This window comes from Drosophila miranda, chromosome XR (assembly GCF_003369915.1).
Source record: "Drosophila miranda strain MSH22 chromosome XR, D.miranda_PacBio2.1, whole genome shotgun sequence".
Classification (NCBI taxonomy): Eukaryota; Metazoa; Arthropoda; class Insecta; order Diptera; family Drosophilidae; genus Drosophila; species Drosophila miranda.
Window position 1 is genome coordinate 8,223,048 of NC_046674.1, and position 17,926 is coordinate 8,240,973.

The following is a 17,926-nucleotide window of genomic DNA, read 5'->3' on the forward strand; positions in this document are numbered from 1 at the left end:
GGCCCCACAATCAGCATCGGCCACACATCCCTACATCTAACAAATGCAATGACTAGGAGATACTTGTATTCAGTTTTAGTGGCTACGCAGGCACTAGCACCGGCACCCCCAATCAATAGCCATTCAACTAGAAATTTAGGAATTGTCCGGAAATTTCCATGTGGAAAATGCAACTGCAGAGCTTTATTAGCTGTAACCGAATATTTGTGCACATAGAGATGTTATTGTAATTGGGACACGGCACTAGGAGCAGAGGTCTTCGATTGATTCGCCTTGGAGTAGTAGGCGTTGTTCCTGCTTGTTCTTTTTGGTGCCGCTCTTGCCGCCTGTGGCTTTGCCACGCCTCCGGTTGAGCACACCGTCTGTTTCGTCCATCATTCGAAGGATTGTTGTCTGAAAACCAGGTTATTAGTGTATTTATATCTACAAATCCCTCCCTCTCTCATTACCTGATCTGAACAGTCCAGTGGGGCAACAGATATATCTCGCACGGCCCTGAACTTGCCCACATTGTTGAGGTGTTCGTTCTCCAGCCTAAAATAGTTCCAAATGAAGCGACGGAAAACCTCCAGGGGACTGAGAATGGTCATCATTACATCACCCTCAATGTAGCCAGCCTCGATGAGGCTCATGGACAGGGTCCAGCTGAAGCGCAATATTAAATCCTCAATTATGCCAAAGTAGTAGAACCACTGTGGGGGGGAGTGAGGGATAATGAATGCATTGAATTATTTTCTTACATGCCATTTGGCCAAATATTTATCGTGGCCATTATTTGTTCCCCATCCACTGGGGATACCAGACACCAGACTCACCGTCGATGAATAAACGATTTCCTCACGCAAGAATCGATTGTCGCCCGCCTTGGAGTCGAATAGACCCCAGTCCATTTTGATGTCCCATGTGTAGGCGTAGCAGGATGAGAAAATTGCTGCCGTAATCCAGCAATAGAACCATGGATTCTCCTTCGATAGGGGATAGGTATCTGCAAGTCGGTGACAGACGGAAGGTGAGAGAGAGATGCTACGTGCTCGAAGGCCAAATAAAATCTTCATGAATTTGAGGTTGACCATGAAGATAGCATTAATTGGCACCTCCTAAACAACACGCATAAAGTGTGCCTGTGCGTGTGGTCCTGGATGAGTTCCTAATGAACTTGGGGCTCGTATGTATATACATATGTACCGTACCCGTATAATGAATCCACTTACCCGTTGTCGTATGATATTTGTGGGCGAAAATTACCACAAAGAATGATGTGGCGTACTTCGCTGCGTTGACTAGATGCGGAAACGACTCTTTCGTGTCGCGATACCGACGTATGCACTGGGCGAAGCGGAAATAGGCGGGCAGGATGGCCACAATGGGATGGAGCAGGGAGACGTATTGCACGCAGTGGCTGCCATCTTATGGGAGGAATGAGAAAAAAATCAAAGTTAATTGATAATAAGGACATCGAGCAGCTCCATTTATCCACTCACCCTTCCCCGCCTTTTGCCATGTGGGACTGCGACCGAAGAAGCATATCAAGAAGGGTATATCCAGAAAGGCCGGAACCATGCTGTTTAGCTGATCGGCCAGCCAAAAGTCTGCGAAATTCACAAAGCAAAAGGGGGCCATGATCACGCGTATGAGTACCCGCAACGCCCAGTACCGAGCCTCGTGATGGAACGTCCTCGTCGGATTCAGTAGAAAGGCAACCATCAGAATGTAGAGTATCAAGGGAGCCGCATACTGTGGAATGCCCAGGGGATCGCAGAAGATGTAGCTGAGCACACAACAGGCCCATATCACGCCGAATACCGAAGCCACCTCCATGATGTTTTGTTCGGACAGGTGATTGCGCGGATCCAGCTCAAATATCAGCACATGATTCACCCCCGAAGACCGCCACCCATAAACATTTACGCCCCAGAGGAAGAGGCACTCGATGATTAGGAATGGAGCTCGGAACATTCGAAGACCAACACGCCAGTTCTCGCCAAAGCCGTAGAACATGGCTGCAATCACAACCGTTATGAAGAGCACCACAAAGGCGCCGGAAAAGAGGCCCACCTTGAAGGTGGTCCATGGGCTCTGCTGTTCTCCCAGGGGTGGAACTCTCAGTCGCTTCATCGCCCTCTGTCGGTCTCCGCCTTCGATGTCCTGGGTGACGGCCTGCTCCGTCTCCTGGATGAGCCGATCGATGTCTTTGTTCGTATAGAAATGCGCTGCCTCCACATGATCGGTGCGCCACCGTGCCCCATAATCCACGCTAAGCAATTTGTCGTGCTTCTTGAGAATCTTGCGGAAACCCGTGAAATTGAGATTCTGATAGTTCTGGAGCAGTATCAGGCCCAGATAGAACTCGCTAAATGCCAACTTGAGATCCTGTAACTTGCGTGCCGGCACATTCTTCTTGCCCAGTGGCGTGCGTCGCTTCCAGGCCGGCAGCTTCTTCGGATGGCCCATTTCAAGGGCCTCGGTCAGCTCGCTGCGCAGATTGCCATATTTGCGTGTAGCCTCGGCCATCTTCTCCGAGTAGAATGTGTTGATCTTGGCCAGCTCTCGGTCGCAGTAGTGGAAGAACTCCTCATCGAATTTGGCAAAGTACCTCGTGACCATCTCACGCTCCACCAGCTCTGCGGATGGCGATTGCTCGATGGCGGCATACAGCATGGCCTTCATTTCCTAGTAACACGAAGGGGAGTATACTAATGATATAGATCGCAATTCCTCTTGGTTTTGCTCGAACTTATCATCAGTGATGGGAAAAGCAGGGAGATAAAGAGAGGAACCACGAGCGCTAGCTGTGTTCTAATGTTGATTCTTTCACTTAGTTTGTCTTCTTTTGACCTAATGTTTAATCTGTTTCCATTTTTCATTCTTTAACATTTTTTTACATCTGTTTACAGACGTTCTCTCTCGCTCCACTTAGCCAGAGTGCGCACATTGCACGAGAAAGAGCGAGAGAGAAAATGGGTTTCTTCATTCTGGCTATAATAATGATCCGATCTGATTTAGATTCGGCGATCTGGTAGATATGGTGGAAAAAAACTGTATTCAGTGTGATATCAAGGGGGCAGCACACAAAATTTGGTTTCTCTAGCTCTCATAGAACTCTCTTAAGACCAGTCGTCAAACAAGACGAACAGACAGAAAAAGCTATATCGACTTGGCTATTGATGCTGATCTAGGATATATATACTTTATGGGGTCGGAATTGTTTCCGTTTGGCTGTTACACACATCCACACAACCACGAAACCAATATAGCTCTATACTCTTTGAATACCACGTATAAAAAGCAACACATCCAGTGGAACATCCAGTCTATCGTATAACTTTTCTCACTCACTGTCCCTATTCAACAACTTTTGCTCTCCTTCATCTACTCTTTTGCCACATTTTCTTTCACCGTCTTTTCCGCCCTGCTCCCCCTGCTTTTCCCGAGGAAACACTTTTGTTTACGTCCAAGGCAAGCACAACAGAAGACATCTGTCAAAAAGCTCAACGATTTGAAAGTTGTACGCCTGCGCCAAGTTTGCCGCGCGCCAAAAGCTGTCACTGACAGCTGCAGTGACAGCCAGGAAAGCACACCACTCACTCGCCCCACAGATACAGATTTTTCCGCACTTGGCCACTTTTGGACCTGATGAGAAATTTGCGCCTTTTACCTCATAGCTAATATATTGCTTACGCCACTCGGGCGTTATGTGGGCCGTCAAGTGCTCGGCAAACTTCATCTTGGGATGATGGTCTCAGTAAATGCTGCACTGCATCCGCATCGGTCAGAACGGGGAACGCGAACGAGAGCGAGGACGTTGGCTCTCCAAACGCACGTTTTCACCTAAACATCACAACTGGGGCAAAAGTTCTTGGATGTTGGTCCAAAGGCATCGCTAGGGGGACCAAGGCGGGAAAGCTCTTTTTCGATATGTAAATGACTTTTCTCTTTGTTATTGCCCGCTCATTCCGTTTTCAATGTCAACAATCACAAAAGCTTATTCAAAATATTGACTTCAAAAATGGATTAAATTATCTAAACCGATGTGCAGAATGCGGTTTTAGTTTCAATATAAGAGACATTTTTTTTTATGAATTTCCATTTCCTTCGATTTTCAGTTGAACACTATAATTTCCCAAGTAATTAGCAACGGCTATTAAAATGTACATAAATAAGTAGATGCGATAATTGCGAATATAATCTTGTACTAGGAAAACCTTCGGACTGGCCAAGCGTTCAGTAATACTCAGATTAATGTGAAATTTTTCTATAGCTGATAGTTATAATTAGACCCCTACCTTTTATGGTCTTACTCTTTTGTAATCGGGTTCCCATGCAGCTATTGCAATCAGCAATGCGATTGCTGAAATTATTCTGAACAGAAACTTGTTTATAATCATATAATACTCGTATAAAAGGTGTGTTTATCTGCTCACCTTTAATCTCTTTTAATCATCTAATGATTTGAAATACTGTTAATAAATCTTATATGATTAAAGTACCCCTCTGATAGAGGTATTAAATAAAATGAAAATAAAATAATAAAATTAATATACAATTTTAGAACAATTTCGCATCATATGTACAAGTATCAAAATATACTGATCTTAGGGGTACCAACATAAACAATGGGCTCAGTAAATAGCTTCAAAGCTGAGGGACTCAATGTAGCTCTGAAAGGGTACAACAAAATGATCGCAGTAGACTAAGCATGTCATATCGACTCGAAGCAAACCACAGAGATTTGCCACAAACTAGATCAATAGCTCTACAAAATTCTTTTAAGTTCCCATAGAAGTCGTACAATATACGTCTAAACGACTCACCACAGCAGTAGCGGTAATAAAAACTGATTCCCGATTCATAAGGAATGCCAGAGGCCCCAAGAGAGAGGCGGTAGGTGGGGGTATGTGTTTTCTCTGCTTGCTCTGCTTATCGCAATTGACGGGGGTTTCTTTGCTCTGCCCCCCCGCACAGACCAGTATCGTAAGCTCTCACTATCTCTCTTTCGCTAGGGATTGTGTGCTGTATTTTATATTGATTGAAGAACAGGCCCGCGCTCGTTGCCCCCCACCCGCATCGAGTCATTTACATGATCACATTGGAACAAGCGGACCAGAGTGCACAGTCGTGAACGCTCTGTGGCTGTCAGTCGCTGATTAGCCCGCACACTGGAAAGATCACTCTGCACTGGAGTACTACGAGTCCGAAAAGTCGAAGTCACACCGGTGCAACACTTCTAGCACTAGCGGATGCGATAAGGAAGGAAATCAGTTGGGTAAACTGTATGATATAAATCGAAGGAAAAGTGTCAGCGATCATTCATTCAGCTGGTAGAACCCCAAGAAGCACAATGACCAAAGGAGTACTTCCAACAGCCGAGCAGGTTAATGAGGTTAAGACACGGTTTCTCCAGAAACTAGAGTCGGAGCCGCCAGCAGGTGAGCGAAAATCCAGCAACGATTTACCAGTTACCCAATTCTAAACGTCTCCCCTTCAGATGCCTTTCTTCCTGAGGATCTGAAGCGCATCACCGACAACGACTTGTGGGTCACAAAGCTGCTGGAGGCCTTTGACCTCGATGTGGAGAAGACCCTTAACCGACTTTGGGAAAACTTGGCTTGGCGCCAGAGCTACGGAGTATATAACATTAACGAGAGCAATGTGAACCAGGAATATCTGCACGACGGCTCGATCTATGCACACAACAAGGACAAGGAGGGCAAGCCTTTGCTCATTCTCAGCCTGAAGAAGCACTCGAAGAGCAAGAGCCTGGACGATCTCCTGCGCCTTGTCGTATTTTGGATTGAGCGCATTCACCGCGAGAACGACCTCGAAAAGATAACCATCTTCATGGACATGACTGGCTCTGGGCTGGGCAACATGGACTTGGACTTTATTAAGAGCATCATTAATATGTTTGAGGCCAACTATCCTTACGTGCCCAACTATATCCTCGTGCACGAACTGCCCTTCCTGCTAAATGGTAAGTTTTAGGATTCTTTTTGTCAGATATGACTTGAAATAATGCCAATATTTGGCTTCCTTCTCAGCTGCCTTCAAACTTGTCAAGACCTTCCTGCCTGCCAAAGCCCTGGAGATCCTGCGCGTCACCAGCAAGAAGGATATCACCGAGTATGTGGACAAGGACAACTGCCTGAAGCTGTGGGGCGGCAATGACGATTACGAGTACAAATTCGAATAGAAACAACCTCACATTTAATCCCAAACTCACATAAACCTCAAACTGTATAAGAGAGTGTAAATAATACGATATTTATTGCCTGAGATACTAATTACTGATTACCGATGGTTTCCCTATTCCAACACCCATCAAAGTACAGAGCTTTCGAAATGATAAAAAAAAGCTGAGCGAGCTTTGACTCGAAGCTAATTGAAATGCAGCTGAGCATTCGCTCGCCTACGATCACGTTCTATTGCAGAGGCACGGGCTGGAGCTGGGACAGAGGCAGAGGCAGAGGCTTGCTACTGCCCTTTTGGGATGCCTCCCATCCCATCGGGTGTATTGTGGTGGTGCTCCACATTCGCCTCGCACGCCAGTTGACTCCCAACGACTGGCGATCGTTGATAGCCCTGTCGACACCGTTAGCCAGTAACCTGCACGCGCTCGGGGAACGCACTTGCACATAGCTCTCGCACAGGCCTGGTCGGTGATTTGTCGCTTACAATATAAGCACAATAGTTGTTGGTGCCTGTTAACAACTTATTGATTGGCAGGCTGAAATCTAATCACACATTTCAGTGGGCAGTGAAAGTGGATTACGATTACTGATTAGACAGAAACGCGATTAGAGTAGAGCACAGAAATAGAATCAGTGCTTGCTGGAAGTAGAGTTCAATGTTCAGTCTATCGACAGTCGTGGTTGGTTTCGAGTGCGGATTTTAACCGATTTTTACCCGTTTGCATCATGGGCGTTAAAGTCAAGGAAGTGACCCCGGCGCAGATTGAGGAACTGCGCGAAAAGTTCAACAGCAAATATGCCACAACACCGCCAGCAGGTGAGATAATACTTAAGTACCAGCCGGATACAAAGTGCAACGTACATACATAAGTATCTGTGACTAATGGATTTGATGTGCTTGTGCCTATATTGTAAACTCTGTTTCATATACAAATGTATAAATACATACATATATGTACATATGTGACAGGTTTTTCGACAGACATATATGAACGTATAATAACTAGAATTATTGCAGTTTCGGTGAATCTTTTGTTTATAATCGTATCCCGCAGGGCAAACGAGTCGGTTTGATCATATTTTACCGGACATTTTTGCCTAACTGAATAAATATACATAGAGATCTGACTGCAATCCACTGAAAGCTGAGTTTGTTTGAACTTGAACTTGAAAATCTAGCTATGGCTACCTAAATAGTTAAATATATAGTGGAATGGGGCTTATGTACATATATAAGCTATTTTCCTCGGGTCAACTAGCCCTGTAATTTGAGGTTCTCAGGCGATACCAAAGAAACCTGAGATCACAACGAGATCAGAACATTAACTAAGCTTATCACTCCGTATAAACAGAGATATTTTTTGTCAATATTTGCTTACATTATCGCTCTGTATTCGGAGATAAGAATTGTAGAATCGTTAAAATCATTTAATATAAACAGAAATATGCTTGTAATACGCTTCCCAGCTCCTTTCCATCCGGTTGACATTGATCGCATACGCAATGATCATGTCTGGCTGCAGCGATTCCTGGAAATGTATGATTTGGATATGGAGGCGTCCATGAACAAGCTATGGGAAACCTGCACCTGGCGAGAGTCGTACGGGGCAAATGATCTGGACGAGAGTAAATTGAACCAAGAATATCTGAAGGAGGGCTCCGTGTTTATCCACAGCAGCGATGTGGATGGAAAGCCGTTGTTGGTTTTCCGCGTCAGGTTGCACAGTAAATCCAAGAGTCTGGACGAACTAATTCGCATTGTGATCTACTGGGTGGAGAGGACCCAGTGGGAGAAGCACATGACACAGGTGACCATATTCTTCGACATGGCGGGCACGGGCCTGGCCACCCTGGATCTAGACTTTGTGAAGCGCATTGTGGAGACCTTTAAGATGTACTACCCCAATGCCCTTAACTATATATTGGTGTTTGAGCTGGCCTGGGTGCTGAACGGTAAGTAATCAACTTTGAACTTTCACCTAGACACTAAACAATACATTCTGCTTCACCACCTTAGCTGCCTTTAAGGTTATCAAGGCCTTGCTGCCGCCCAAAGCGGTTGAGATTCTGAAAATGATATCGAAAAAGGACATCGGCCAGTACATTTCCAAGGACAACTGCCTGGCCAGCTGGGGTGGCAGTGACAACTATGAGTTCAGCTTTGTGGCCGAAACGAAGCAGGTGGTGGCATCCAAGCCGGTCGCCAGCTCCGACGACGACCAGCTCGGCCTGGGTGGGGACAAGAAGGTGAGTGAACCACGAGACACACAGAGACATCAAGCACAACAAAATCTCGAACAGTGTCCGGCTATTGGGAGTGTTCCATTTGGATTAAGCCGGAAAATGTTGGGGTCTTCTAATTGCTTTTCTGACCTGCCGGGTCCGGCACGCTAGCGACCTTTAGCTTTCTCCATAATTGATTTACATTCTCGGTGTGTACTATTGTATTGATTTAGGGTGCGCTGCTTGCGTGTCCTGCGTGTGTTGACGCCGCCTGTCCGAAAGGAACGCTCTTCCCCAGTAGCCGGACACTGAGAGAAAAATATGGATAGAAGCCTATTGTTGAGACTTTTGCTTTAGGAATAGCTCGCAAATATTCCCACAGTGTATTGTTTGGTTGGAGGCACACATTAATGGCGCTATTAATAGTCATTTATTTCACATATGTATGTATTGTTAAACTTTCGCTTTCTGGCTAGGGTCGGCGGTCAGCGGAGCGCCAAGCGTAAACCATTGACCCTTAAAAAGTAGAACACTCATATATGGAAATATGTTAAATAGGGTATTCCCATAGGGAGAATTACACCATTCCCATACGCAATACACCAAACATTCTACATCCACACACACACACGCACTTATGTATGCTATCCCCATTTATTGCTTGCACCCCACTCATTTGTAATTGCACTTTCATTCGCTTTCAGTTTCAATTCATTTTCCGAGAGACCGAAGCAACAGCTGGAAGAAGCTGATCGCACAACGGAGAGGAGAAGGAGGAACAACCACCAGCTGTGCTTTGTCCAAAAGCTCCCGTGTCAGCTTTCTTTTGTGCTTTTTCATTTGTGTTTCGCGGCGACAGCGTCGTCACCATCTAGTCTTTTTTTTATTTCAACGCAACCTCATTTTAACGTTACGCTCTTCAATTGTTTCAAATCTGTGTCTTCATGTGCATCTGCGGTGTTTAATGTTTAATATTAATTAACAAATAAGAAAAGAGGAAGAGCAGAAATCAAGAGGCGGATGCTGCATTGCTATACACTATACACCCAATTGATATTCATTCTTAAGCCAACATGCCCAGGGTAGGTACAGAGCGTCTGCATTGGTATGTGTTTGGTACGGTGAACTCGCGCTAAATTATTTGGCATCATTGTTTGGTGCGGTGTTTAAAATAAAACGTGTATTATCATATGCATCTCAACGGATTTAGTACCATGAGTGAAAGAATTTCAATAAAAGGCTTCAATTTCTCATTGTATGGCGTGTTTACTGTCTGGTCTGTGAGTGATCATGTGTTGTTTACGTGTAATGCAAAGCCATAGTGAATCGAATTGTAATTCAACACCCATTTCGCCTTCGATATTTTGATATGGAGGTCTTCTGTTTATACAGTTTAAACAAAAGAACGTATTGTTTAAAAATCCATCCCGTTGATTTTTTTAATCGGAGGCTCCAGAACTGGTTTGAATTGAACTACAAACTAGCTCCAAAATAGGCACTAATGTGCTAACGCTTTGCATAAATTCCCTAACGCGCTGCAACCGCTAGAGCTGGCCAAGTTGTCGATGGATCTGTAGAAACAAATCGGTTACTAAATACATACTATAAATGCATATTTAATCAAAAATCTCAATCTGTCTGGATATAAATTAAGCGTAAGTGATGACAAAGAACAACATACGTAAGTGGAAGTGTCCAGAGCAGGGGAAATACCTCTGCGTACATTGATAGACCATATAAAGATGTCATTATTGTCGCACCCTGGCCGTCAGTATCCGTATCCTCCGGCTTTGTTAGTTTTAGAATGCCAAATAAACCGATTTACGAGATGGCCTCCACAATACAAGTGGAACCTTCGTTGATGCGAACTCAAGGGTTCTATAGATGGGGGAAAGACGAGTGAGGGCTCTTGGAAAAAATGCCATTGCCAAGCACGTTCGACACAAAAAGCCTACCGACCAGTGGGTGGAATAAGTACGCAAAAAGAATGAGAGGGGGCGTCAACGACCATTTCCATGAGCAGCCATTCTAACTTGTTCTCTGTAATCGACAGGTACACTTTGCCAAAATCGCTCCCATGGTGCTGAAGGAGTCCAACATCGGAGACATGCACACCCCAACAGAGGGTAAGAATATGAATCAATCTTTTGGGAAAATTATCAAATCGAAAATCAACCTGAACTGCTTATTGTGTCATTGTAGTATTTGAGTTCTCCTCATTTCAGTTGAATCTTTCGAGCTGTTTCAAAATTTTTTTTATTACTAGAAACATTTTAGATTACAAAGTTTTAAATTACACACATTTATATATTATTCTATAAGCAGGCATGTTGCAACTAGAGCAGAAGGAATTTGTCAACTTCAATCAGAAAAATGCGGAGGCCACGGTGAACTTCAAGTGCATCTCCCAGAAGCCAGTGACCTATAAGGTAAGTTGGTCGCGTCCCAAGCCCCGAAGCGTTGATTTAATCTATTTCGCCCATATTCAGATACAAACCACATCGCCAGAAAAGTTCCGAGTGCGTCCACGATGCGGCATCATATCGCCCAACGAGAAGGCCGAAATAAGCATCTGGCTAAAGTCGGAATACAAACTGAGCGAAGATAGCAAAGACAAATTCCTGGTGATGGCCATGATAGTCCCTGGAACGTGCGGTGGAGCAGATGTGGCAGAGCTGTGGCGGAACAAATGCACAGGTGGCCCGGAAATAGAACAGCATCGTCTGGTCTGTCGCTTTGAGAATTCAGCATCCAAATGCGCAGGCAAGGCGAGCACAGCAACTTTGGACTGTGCAAAGGGTGGAAAACCGGACGTAAGAAACAAAGTTAATGGCCAGCTAAGATTGTGTGGTAACCCGTTTACTTATTGCAGTTACAGGACCAGGTCAAGGCACTGTCCAGGCGCGTTAAGGTTGGAAATTTCGTCCAGTATTTAACGTTGCTTCTGGTACTGTTGCTGTACGCTGCTGTCGGATTTTTGTTTTTTGAACATTACTATCCAGTTGGTCCCGGCAGCTGCGGCAAGCAATCTGGCGCTTTTTGCCCCAATAAGCGCAAATAATATTTACTGCTCCCTTGTAATCTGACCAAGCAGGATGGGAAGAAGGTGGCTGATGCCACTGCCAAGCACAAAAGCAATTATAACCACGACTGCTATCAACTAGAAAACTACGCATGTGCTTTTGATTTGATGGACCTGGGACTGGACTACAGCGAAGCCGATTACGTAGACTGTTTAGAGGCCCTTATCCACGCACAGCTGCAATTGAAGCGCAGCTGCAATGGAGGACATCAACTGAGTGGCGGTGTAGCTGGCGGCGGCCATCTGCTTGGTCTTATTGCATTCGCACGCAAATTTATGCGCTTCATCCTCTCGTTATCCCTGCTATGCGGCATACTGTTCGTCAGCTTCCACCTGGGCAGCACCGACGACGAAAATCAGGCCGAAACCACATCCCTAGCTACACTTGACTCAGGAGCCGCCGCCGAGGGCAATCACCGACAGCCGTGTTATTTTTAGTCAAGCCAAAATCACCATTAATATATCGACAATGTACTATATGCTTACGCGTACAAAATTCCAGTTATATGATATTCAAACATGAGTAAAAATGGTTAGGCCTAGTTTGCCTCTTAAATTTCATAGCTCCCAAATTACCATCAGCAATCTCGCTCCCCGCTTGAGCCAAGAATTTATAGTTTTTAGGATGTGTCTTGTGTAAATTATAAACGTGAAAACCTTAAGGAGTAAAACAGTTAATTAGTAAGTAAATCAAATCTAAACTTGTTTCATTTTCTAACATGTTTCCATTTAAATACAAAATTCGTACGAATCGAACCAGGAGTAAACATTTCTTAAGTAGGATAAGCGTAAGACAACTTAATGCGGTCAAAAAAAAATTGGGGGTAGTCAACTTTTATAAAACTATTCTGCAGCTTTAATCTTTTTGGATCCTCCTCGCTTGGCAGCGGCCTTCTTCGGCGGAGTTTTGGAGTTTCCCTTTCCTCCTTTGGCGGTTTCCTTAGTTGAAGTTGGAGGAGGAGAAGCAGACTTTTCCTTCTTGCTGCTCATGGCTGCTGCAGGCACAATTTCCTTTTCATTCTTCGCTTCAGGAGCTCCGCGCTTGGCAGCGGCTTTCTTCGGTGGAGTTTTGGATTGTCCCTTTTGACCTTTAATAGTTTCCACCGTTGTAATTGGAGAAGTAAGGGGAATATTGTCCGTCTTGCTGCTTGTGGCTGCTGCTGGCATATTTTTTTCCTTTAGCTCCTTCGCATCAGCCTCACCCAAAAACAGACCATGCTGGCCACCGCCCGATGCAAGCAGCATCTTTCGGTTTTGGGTATTCTTGCCACTGACAAGGACTGGCTCCAGTTCATCATCGCCATCGCCTACACCCAGCTGGTAGTTGGTGCCCATGCCCCACGAATATAGCTTGCCATCTGCAGTAATGGCATATGAAGAGATTTCGCCACATCCCACATGCACAATATTGTCAGACAGATTATTAGCGGGCGTTAATTGGTCCACCACATCCTGCTTGCTGCCCAGGCCCAGGCGTCCATACTCTGGACGACCAACGACATAGCATCGTTTATCATTCTTCAGAAACAGTGTATGGTGTATACCACCAGAAATCTGCTTGATGTCTTTAAGAGCAGTTTTAATCGGATGTAAAATCAGATCCTCATCTTTTTCGTAAGCCAGCTGCTTGAAGTTGTTCAAGCCGACGGCCCAAATAACTTCTGTTTGGGATTCCCGAAGGAACGTACAGTAGTTTGTAGCCCATATGGCCTCGAACGGCTTGGTTCGATTCACGATTAGCTGGTCCGGTCGCAGCAAATCGCGCTTGCCGCGGCGACCTGGTGGAATGTAAACGAAATAGTTTTTTTATTTCAGAAGACACATGTGTTGAAAAAATAAACTCACCCTCTCCGCCCACTGAACGCCCTGAAATGCGTCCCAGCTGGCCCTGCTCAGCGCATCCGACCGTGTACACTTTTCCCCTGGTGGTTAATATAACCAAGTGATCGGAGCCCGAAGCAATGCTGCAGCAAACAGTTCCCGCCAAAAGATTGGCGGGTACGCGCTTGTTCCCATCAATGGTCAAGCCCATGTTTCCGTGCGAATCGCGGAACGATCCCCAAGCATAGACGCTGCCGTCTTCTAATATGCAAGCAGAGTGCGAATCTCCCACCGAGATGCGCACTGCTTTGCCGGGCAAATGGACCAATGCGGGCACCGACTCGCTGCCGTCCTCGCTGGTATCTCGCCCCAAGGCGCCCTCGTCGTTGCAGCCAAAGGAGTAGATATCGCCATTCTCCGTCAGCACGAGGCTATGCATGCCACCAGCGCAAACATCCACAGGATTTGGGATGTTCTCAACCACTGCAAGGCGCTTCCGCTCCTGGATATCCTCACCCAAGCCAAGCTGTCCGAAGTCGCCCGTGCCGCAAACCAGCACGGTGCCCACAGTCTGGCGTCGCTTGGGTATATCCAGGCTGAAAGCAATGCGCGCCCTTTTGGCCAAGGTGGGCTGGGCTTCTGCCTCGCCGGCATTGTTGTTGTTCGTTACTGCCTTGCGTCGCGACATTTTTGTTGGTATGATGTTTCAAAAATCGAGCTTCAAAATTTCACAAATTTAGTCACAAAAACTAACACTGAAAAAAAATGTACAAACAAATATAAGGTTATGGACGCTACCTCCTACCAAGGCTATGAACTCACAATGGAAATTACGACGGCTCTGTTGGGGACACGTTTTCTTGCAGATTCCTGTGGTCGGTACAACGTTGCTGCTACGATGGTTTTAATGCGAGTGAAAACCAAATAGCGAAAAAACGTAGATCAAGATTTTTGCCGAAAAATGCGCGGGAACCGGCAGCTGCTTGCGATCAGTGTGACCGCAGACTTATCGATAAAATATACCGTCCGACCCTCATAAATATACCAAAATATACCGTCTCAATTTCAAAATATACTGTAAATACTGATAAAGTAGTACCGTATTTTCCTCAAGTCACCATATAAATGAGGGCAACACGTTCGGCGCTAGTTTTAATCTGTAAAAATGGCCGATGTGGCCGAAAAAAATAAATAAAACTGTAAGGTTACACTGAAGACGACATTTTTTTTTGAATTCCTTAAAATTTAAATTTTTTACGCCCACCATTAACATAAGTGACGGAGCCCTGGTAAAACTGTCGTATCAACCCTGATGTATGATGCGACATGTCGCCATCTTTTATTGAAAATGCGCAGCTGCTTACTCTGACGGAAATTGCTAGCAACACAAAGAAACGCATAAATTGAAAAAAAAAACCCGTGTTTAGTCTCTTTGCAGAGTGATATTTATTAAATACAGTAAGTGCCAATAAGCAATCAGTAAAGGGCGAATCGTAGTGTCGATGCTGTAGAAAGTTTGGGGGAAATCAATAGGCGCCGCCGCTTGGGGGCGGCCGCTCAAAGGCCGCTGTGGGTCGCCACCATGCATCCCTCCAAAAATGTTTACAAATATAAATTTTTTGGTTTTATCGTTTTTTATTAGGATGTCGAAATCGTCGAATAAAATGTCTGAGGATCTGCAGTCGTTCCTGAACAATTTAAACAAGGAAATAGAAGACGACAAAGTTGTGCATAAGATTTTAAAATCAATCAGAGCGGAGGACGGTGTCGCCGAGGACGATGATGATTATATTGTTGAAGTCTCTGAGGAAGAACAGGCAGAAAACGATGACGACTACAATCCAAGTGAAGAGGAGGACGATGAGGATAAATACTTCATTGACGATGACGGAAACTGCTATGTCAAAACTACGCCCAAAAAGCAGAAAGAGCTGCAGGAGAAACTCAAGAACTTAGCAAAAAAGCCCGACAAGACCACCCGCTCAGGGGCTAGTAAGCCGTCCAACAAAGGTGAGTACCAGACCAGCCAAACATAATGCACACATAAGTAATGAAATTTTTCGTCCAGTCATCAATTTACGTCCTGCCCAATCTTCCCCGAAAATGGTCACAAGATCCGCAGCAGAGCCAAGACCAATCAGTGTACGAGCAACGAGTGCAGTAGCAGCAGCTGATATTCCAAAGCTGCCAGCAAAGACATTTGCTAACACTGCCAGGGGCAGGCCCAAAAAGTCACAAAAGGTTCCCTCACCGAAGCTCGAGCCGAAGTCCGATCCCCTCGACATCGAGCGGGAGATCGAGGAACTGGTGGCTGACGAAGATGTTGCAGCTGCCGTAGCCGATATTACCGGAAATTCAGAGTACACCATTGATAATGCTGCCGTCGAAGCCCTGGGCAATGTGGCTGACGGCGAGGTCTATGAGTTCGATGACAACCCACCAGAAGAGTCCAAGCCGGAGCTGAAGATCACATCCAGGCAGTTCTTACTGAAGCCTGTGCCAACTGTGGAGAAAAAAACAGCCAAGGTGAATCAATTCAACTGTTCCCAGTGCGCCTACACGACCAACAAGAAGTTTCTCATCACGCGCCACAACAAAACACACGAGACTGACTTTTCCTTCAAGTGCTCCATATGCGATAGAGGATTCAAGTCGAATGTGGGATTGGTGAACCATGTGAACACCCATTTGGGGAATAAGCCGCACAAATGCAAGCACTGCGAGAGCGCCTTTGTCACCAGTGGCGAGCTGATAAGACACACCAAATACAAGCACACCAAGGAGAAGCCCCACAAATGCACGGAGTGCAGCTACGCCTCTGTGGAGCTGACCAAGCTAAGACGCCACATGACCTGTCATACCGGAGAGCGGCCGTACCAGTGTCCCCACTGCACTTATGCCTCGCAGGACACGTTCAAGCTGAAGCGTCATCTCGTTGTCCACACGGGGGAGAAGAGGTATCAGTGCGATATTTGCAAGTCCCGGTTTACGCAGTCCAATTCCCTGAAGGCGCACAAACTCATCCACAGCGTCGTGGATAAGCCCGTGTTCCAGTGCAGCCACTGCCCTACCACCTGTGGCCGCAAGGCGGACTTGCGCCTTCACATCATGAATATGCATACGGCAGATAAACCGATACCCTGCAAGCGCTGTGGCCAAAATCTACCCGATCGCTACCAGTATAAGTTGCACATAAAGACCCACGAGGGCGAGAGATGCTATCGTTGCAAGCTATGCGAGTACGCCTCTGTTTCCCAGCGGCATTTGGACTCTCACATGCTCGTCCACTTGGATGCGAAGCCCTTCAAGTGTGAAGTATGCCCGCAGGCCTTCCGTCAGCGCCAGCTGCTGCGTCGCCACATGAATCTGGTGCACAACGAGGAATACACGAGGCCCGAGCCGCGCGAGAAGATGCACAGCTGCCCGGAGTGTCCGCGGATTTTTACCCACAAAGGAAATTTGATACGGCACATGGAGATCCATGACGAGACGAAGAATGCTCGCGAGGAGCGGCTCAAATTGAAAATGGGTCGCAATATTCGTCTGCAGCCTGATGGCAGCATCGTGACCCTGGTCAACGAAAGTGACTTTGACAGAGGACTCATTGACATGGATGACGACGACGAGGAGAACTTTGAACTGGCCGACGTGGAGCCGGACAACTACGAGGATGAAATTCTAGAGGCCATGGGCACTCCTACAGCGAAATCAAAAAAAAGTCCGGTCATTATCAACACACAACCCAGAAAGAGCTCCATCAATCAGCCCGTTATCATTAACCGCCGCCTCAGGGCCAAAGGCGGCACCAAGACATTCCACATTAAGGAAGAGCCAAACACCTCAGAGTTCACGGTTGAACTGCAGGGTGATGATGGCCAGGTCATGGTCGTGGAACTGGTTAATGGCGACGAGGAGGTGGTAGTCAAACGCGAGCCCAAAGGCTCTAAGTTCAATGCTGCCAACTGCTTTGGCTTTAAGGTGTGTATCTAATAACTCTAAGCACAATCCAAAGCCCAATGGACTAAGTGTTTCCAAATATTTTTTTGATTTTAGGACGATGACGCCGAATACGCTGATTACGGAGAGCAAGACTCCGAAATGGATGGAACTTCACAGGAGTATCTACAGCTAATGGATATGATCGAGCAAGATGCTTAGTCTTTTACAGGATAAATGTAAATGATTATGAATTTAGCATAGTATGTAATACAATGTTTACCGAAATACGTACACACGTAGAGTACTTTGTATGTACATTATGGAATAAATTACTTGTTTTCTTTAAAAATATGTATATGTAATAAAATCACCAAAAGTTTTCGTCTCTAGCATTTTGGGTGCAGGCAATTCGGCTCGTCTGCCCTTGCAGACGTTTTGAATGGAGCTAACCCTTAAACTGACTCGTCGAGAACTCAGTCTTGCACGTCTGCATATGTACATACATGTCTCGAACCTTTGCCGTTTACACAGAGTGTTGTTTAAGATTACAACTATTTTTATACCCGGTACTCGAAGAGTTTAGAAATATATTAGTGTTGTGGTGGATGTGTGTAACAGCTAGAAGGAAGAGTTTCCGACCCCATAAAGTCCTTGATTAGTATCAATAGCCGAG

The 17,926-nt window shown here is 45.7% G+C and overlaps 5 protein-coding genes across 6 annotated transcripts; 3 read left to right on the forward strand and 2 right to left on the reverse strand.

Annotated features, from left to right (window-relative positions):
* Window positions 1–148: 148 nt before the first annotated feature.
* LOC108153625 (xenotropic and polytropic retrovirus receptor 1) lies at window positions 149–3,860 on the reverse strand. Its single transcript, XM_017283728.2, has 6 exons — window positions 3,656–3,860; window positions 1,482–2,670; window positions 1,212–1,406; window positions 816–985; window positions 450–692; window positions 149–393 (listed from the first exon to the last, which is right to left on the reverse strand). The coding sequence occupies exons 1-6, from the start codon at window positions 3,722–3,724 to the stop codon at window positions 244–246; spliced, it is 2,016 nt and encodes a 671-aa protein (XP_017139217.1). The 5' UTR covers window positions 3,725–3,860; the 3' UTR covers window positions 149–243.
* Window positions 3,861–4,712: 852 nt separating this feature from the next.
* On the forward strand, window positions 4,713–6,279 carry LOC108152328 (motile sperm domain-containing protein 2). 2 transcript variants are annotated; one of them, XM_017281575.2, is made up of 5 exons: window positions 4,713–4,881; window positions 5,001–5,258; window positions 5,316–5,426; window positions 5,486–5,971; window positions 6,039–6,279. In XM_017281575.2, exons 3-5 carry the CDS (start codon window positions 5,339–5,341, stop codon window positions 6,188–6,190), a joined length of 726 nt encoding a protein of 241 aa, XP_017137064.1. In that variant the 5' UTR covers window positions 4,713–4,881; window positions 5,001–5,258; window positions 5,316–5,338; the 3' UTR covers window positions 6,191–6,279. The 2 variants fall into 2 exon arrangements, with proteins under 2 accessions (XP_017137064.1, XP_017137063.1); XM_017281574.2 differs by having other exon boundaries at window positions 4,714–4,891; window positions 5,001–5,426.
* Window positions 6,280–6,821: 542 nt separating this feature from the next.
* Window positions 6,822–12,171, forward strand: LOC108152326 (motile sperm domain-containing protein 2). The gene is given in 7 exon segments (XM_017281572.2): window positions 6,822–7,005; window positions 7,656–8,141; window positions 8,206–8,435; window positions 10,465–10,537; window positions 10,737–10,840; window positions 10,901–11,224; window positions 11,284–12,171. Coding segments are annotated over 7 exon segments (1,956 nt in total). The 5' UTR covers window positions 6,822–6,914; the 3' UTR covers window positions 11,932–12,171.
* On the reverse strand, window positions 12,172–14,325 carry LOC108152327 (regulator of chromosome condensation). The gene is made up of 3 exons (XM_017281573.2): window positions 14,137–14,325; window positions 13,339–14,069; window positions 12,172–13,271 (listed from the first exon to the last, which is right to left on the reverse strand). Exons 2-3 carry the CDS (start codon window positions 14,000–14,002, stop codon window positions 12,337–12,339), a joined length of 1,599 nt encoding a protein of 532 aa, XP_017137062.1. The 5' UTR covers window positions 14,003–14,069; window positions 14,137–14,325; the 3' UTR covers window positions 12,172–12,336.
* A 308-nt stretch (window positions 14,326–14,633) lies between these two features.
* On the forward strand, window positions 14,634–17,604 carry LOC108152939 (transcriptional repressor CTCF). Its single transcript, XM_017282633.2, has 4 exons — window positions 14,634–14,772; window positions 14,957–15,324; window positions 15,383–17,292; window positions 17,368–17,604. The coding sequence occupies exons 2-4, from the start codon at window positions 14,958–14,960 to the stop codon at window positions 17,470–17,472; spliced, it is 2,382 nt and encodes a 793-aa protein (XP_017138122.1). The 5' UTR covers window positions 14,634–14,772; window position 14,957; the 3' UTR covers window positions 17,473–17,604.
* The last annotated feature ends 322 nt before the right edge of the window (window positions 17,605–17,926 follow it).

Bases quoted from the DNA above. Each gene is read 5' to 3' on its own strand.
- LOC108153625 (XM_017283728.2), bottom strand. From the start codon at position 3,724: ATGAAGTTTGCCGAGCACTTGACGGCCCACATAACGCCCGAGTGGCGT. The intron at 1,407-1,481 runs GTGAGTGGATAA...TCCTCCCATAAG, and splicing joins ATGGCAAAAGGCGGGGAAGG to ATGGCAGCCACTGCGTGCAA. The intron at 394-449 runs GTAATGAGAGAG...CCTGGTTTTCAG, and splicing joins CACTGGACTGTTCAGATCAG to ACAACAATCCTTCGAATGAT.
- LOC108152328 (XM_017281575.2), top strand. From the start codon at position 5,339: ATGACCAAAGGAGTACTTCCAACAGCCGAGCAGGTTAATGAGGTTAAG. The intron at 5,427-5,485 runs GTGAGCGAAAAT...TCTCCCCTTCAG, and splicing joins AGAGTCGGAGCCGCCAGCAG to ATGCCTTTCTTCCTGAGGAT. The intron at 5,972-6,038 runs GTAAGTTTTAGG...CTTCCTTCTCAG, and splicing joins ACTGCCCTTCCTGCTAAATG to CTGCCTTCAAACTTGTCAAG.
- LOC108152327 (XM_017281573.2), bottom strand. From the start codon at position 14,002: ATGTCGCGACGCAAGGCAGTAACGAACAACAACAATGCCGGCGAGGCA. The intron at 13,272-13,338 runs GTGAGTTTATTT...ACATTCCACCAG, and splicing joins GCGTTCAGTGGGCGGAGAGG to GTCGCCGCGGCAAGCGCGAT.
- LOC108152939 (XM_017282633.2), top strand. From the start codon at position 14,958: ATGTCGAAATCGTCGAATAAAATGTCTGAGGATCTGCAGTCGTTCCTG. The intron at 15,325-15,382 runs GTGAGTACCAGA...TTTTTCGTCCAG, and splicing joins TAGTAAGCCGTCCAACAAAG to TCATCAATTTACGTCCTGCC. The intron at 17,293-17,367 runs GTGTGTATCTAA...TTTTGATTTTAG, and splicing joins CCAACTGCTTTGGCTTTAAG to GACGATGACGCCGAATACGC.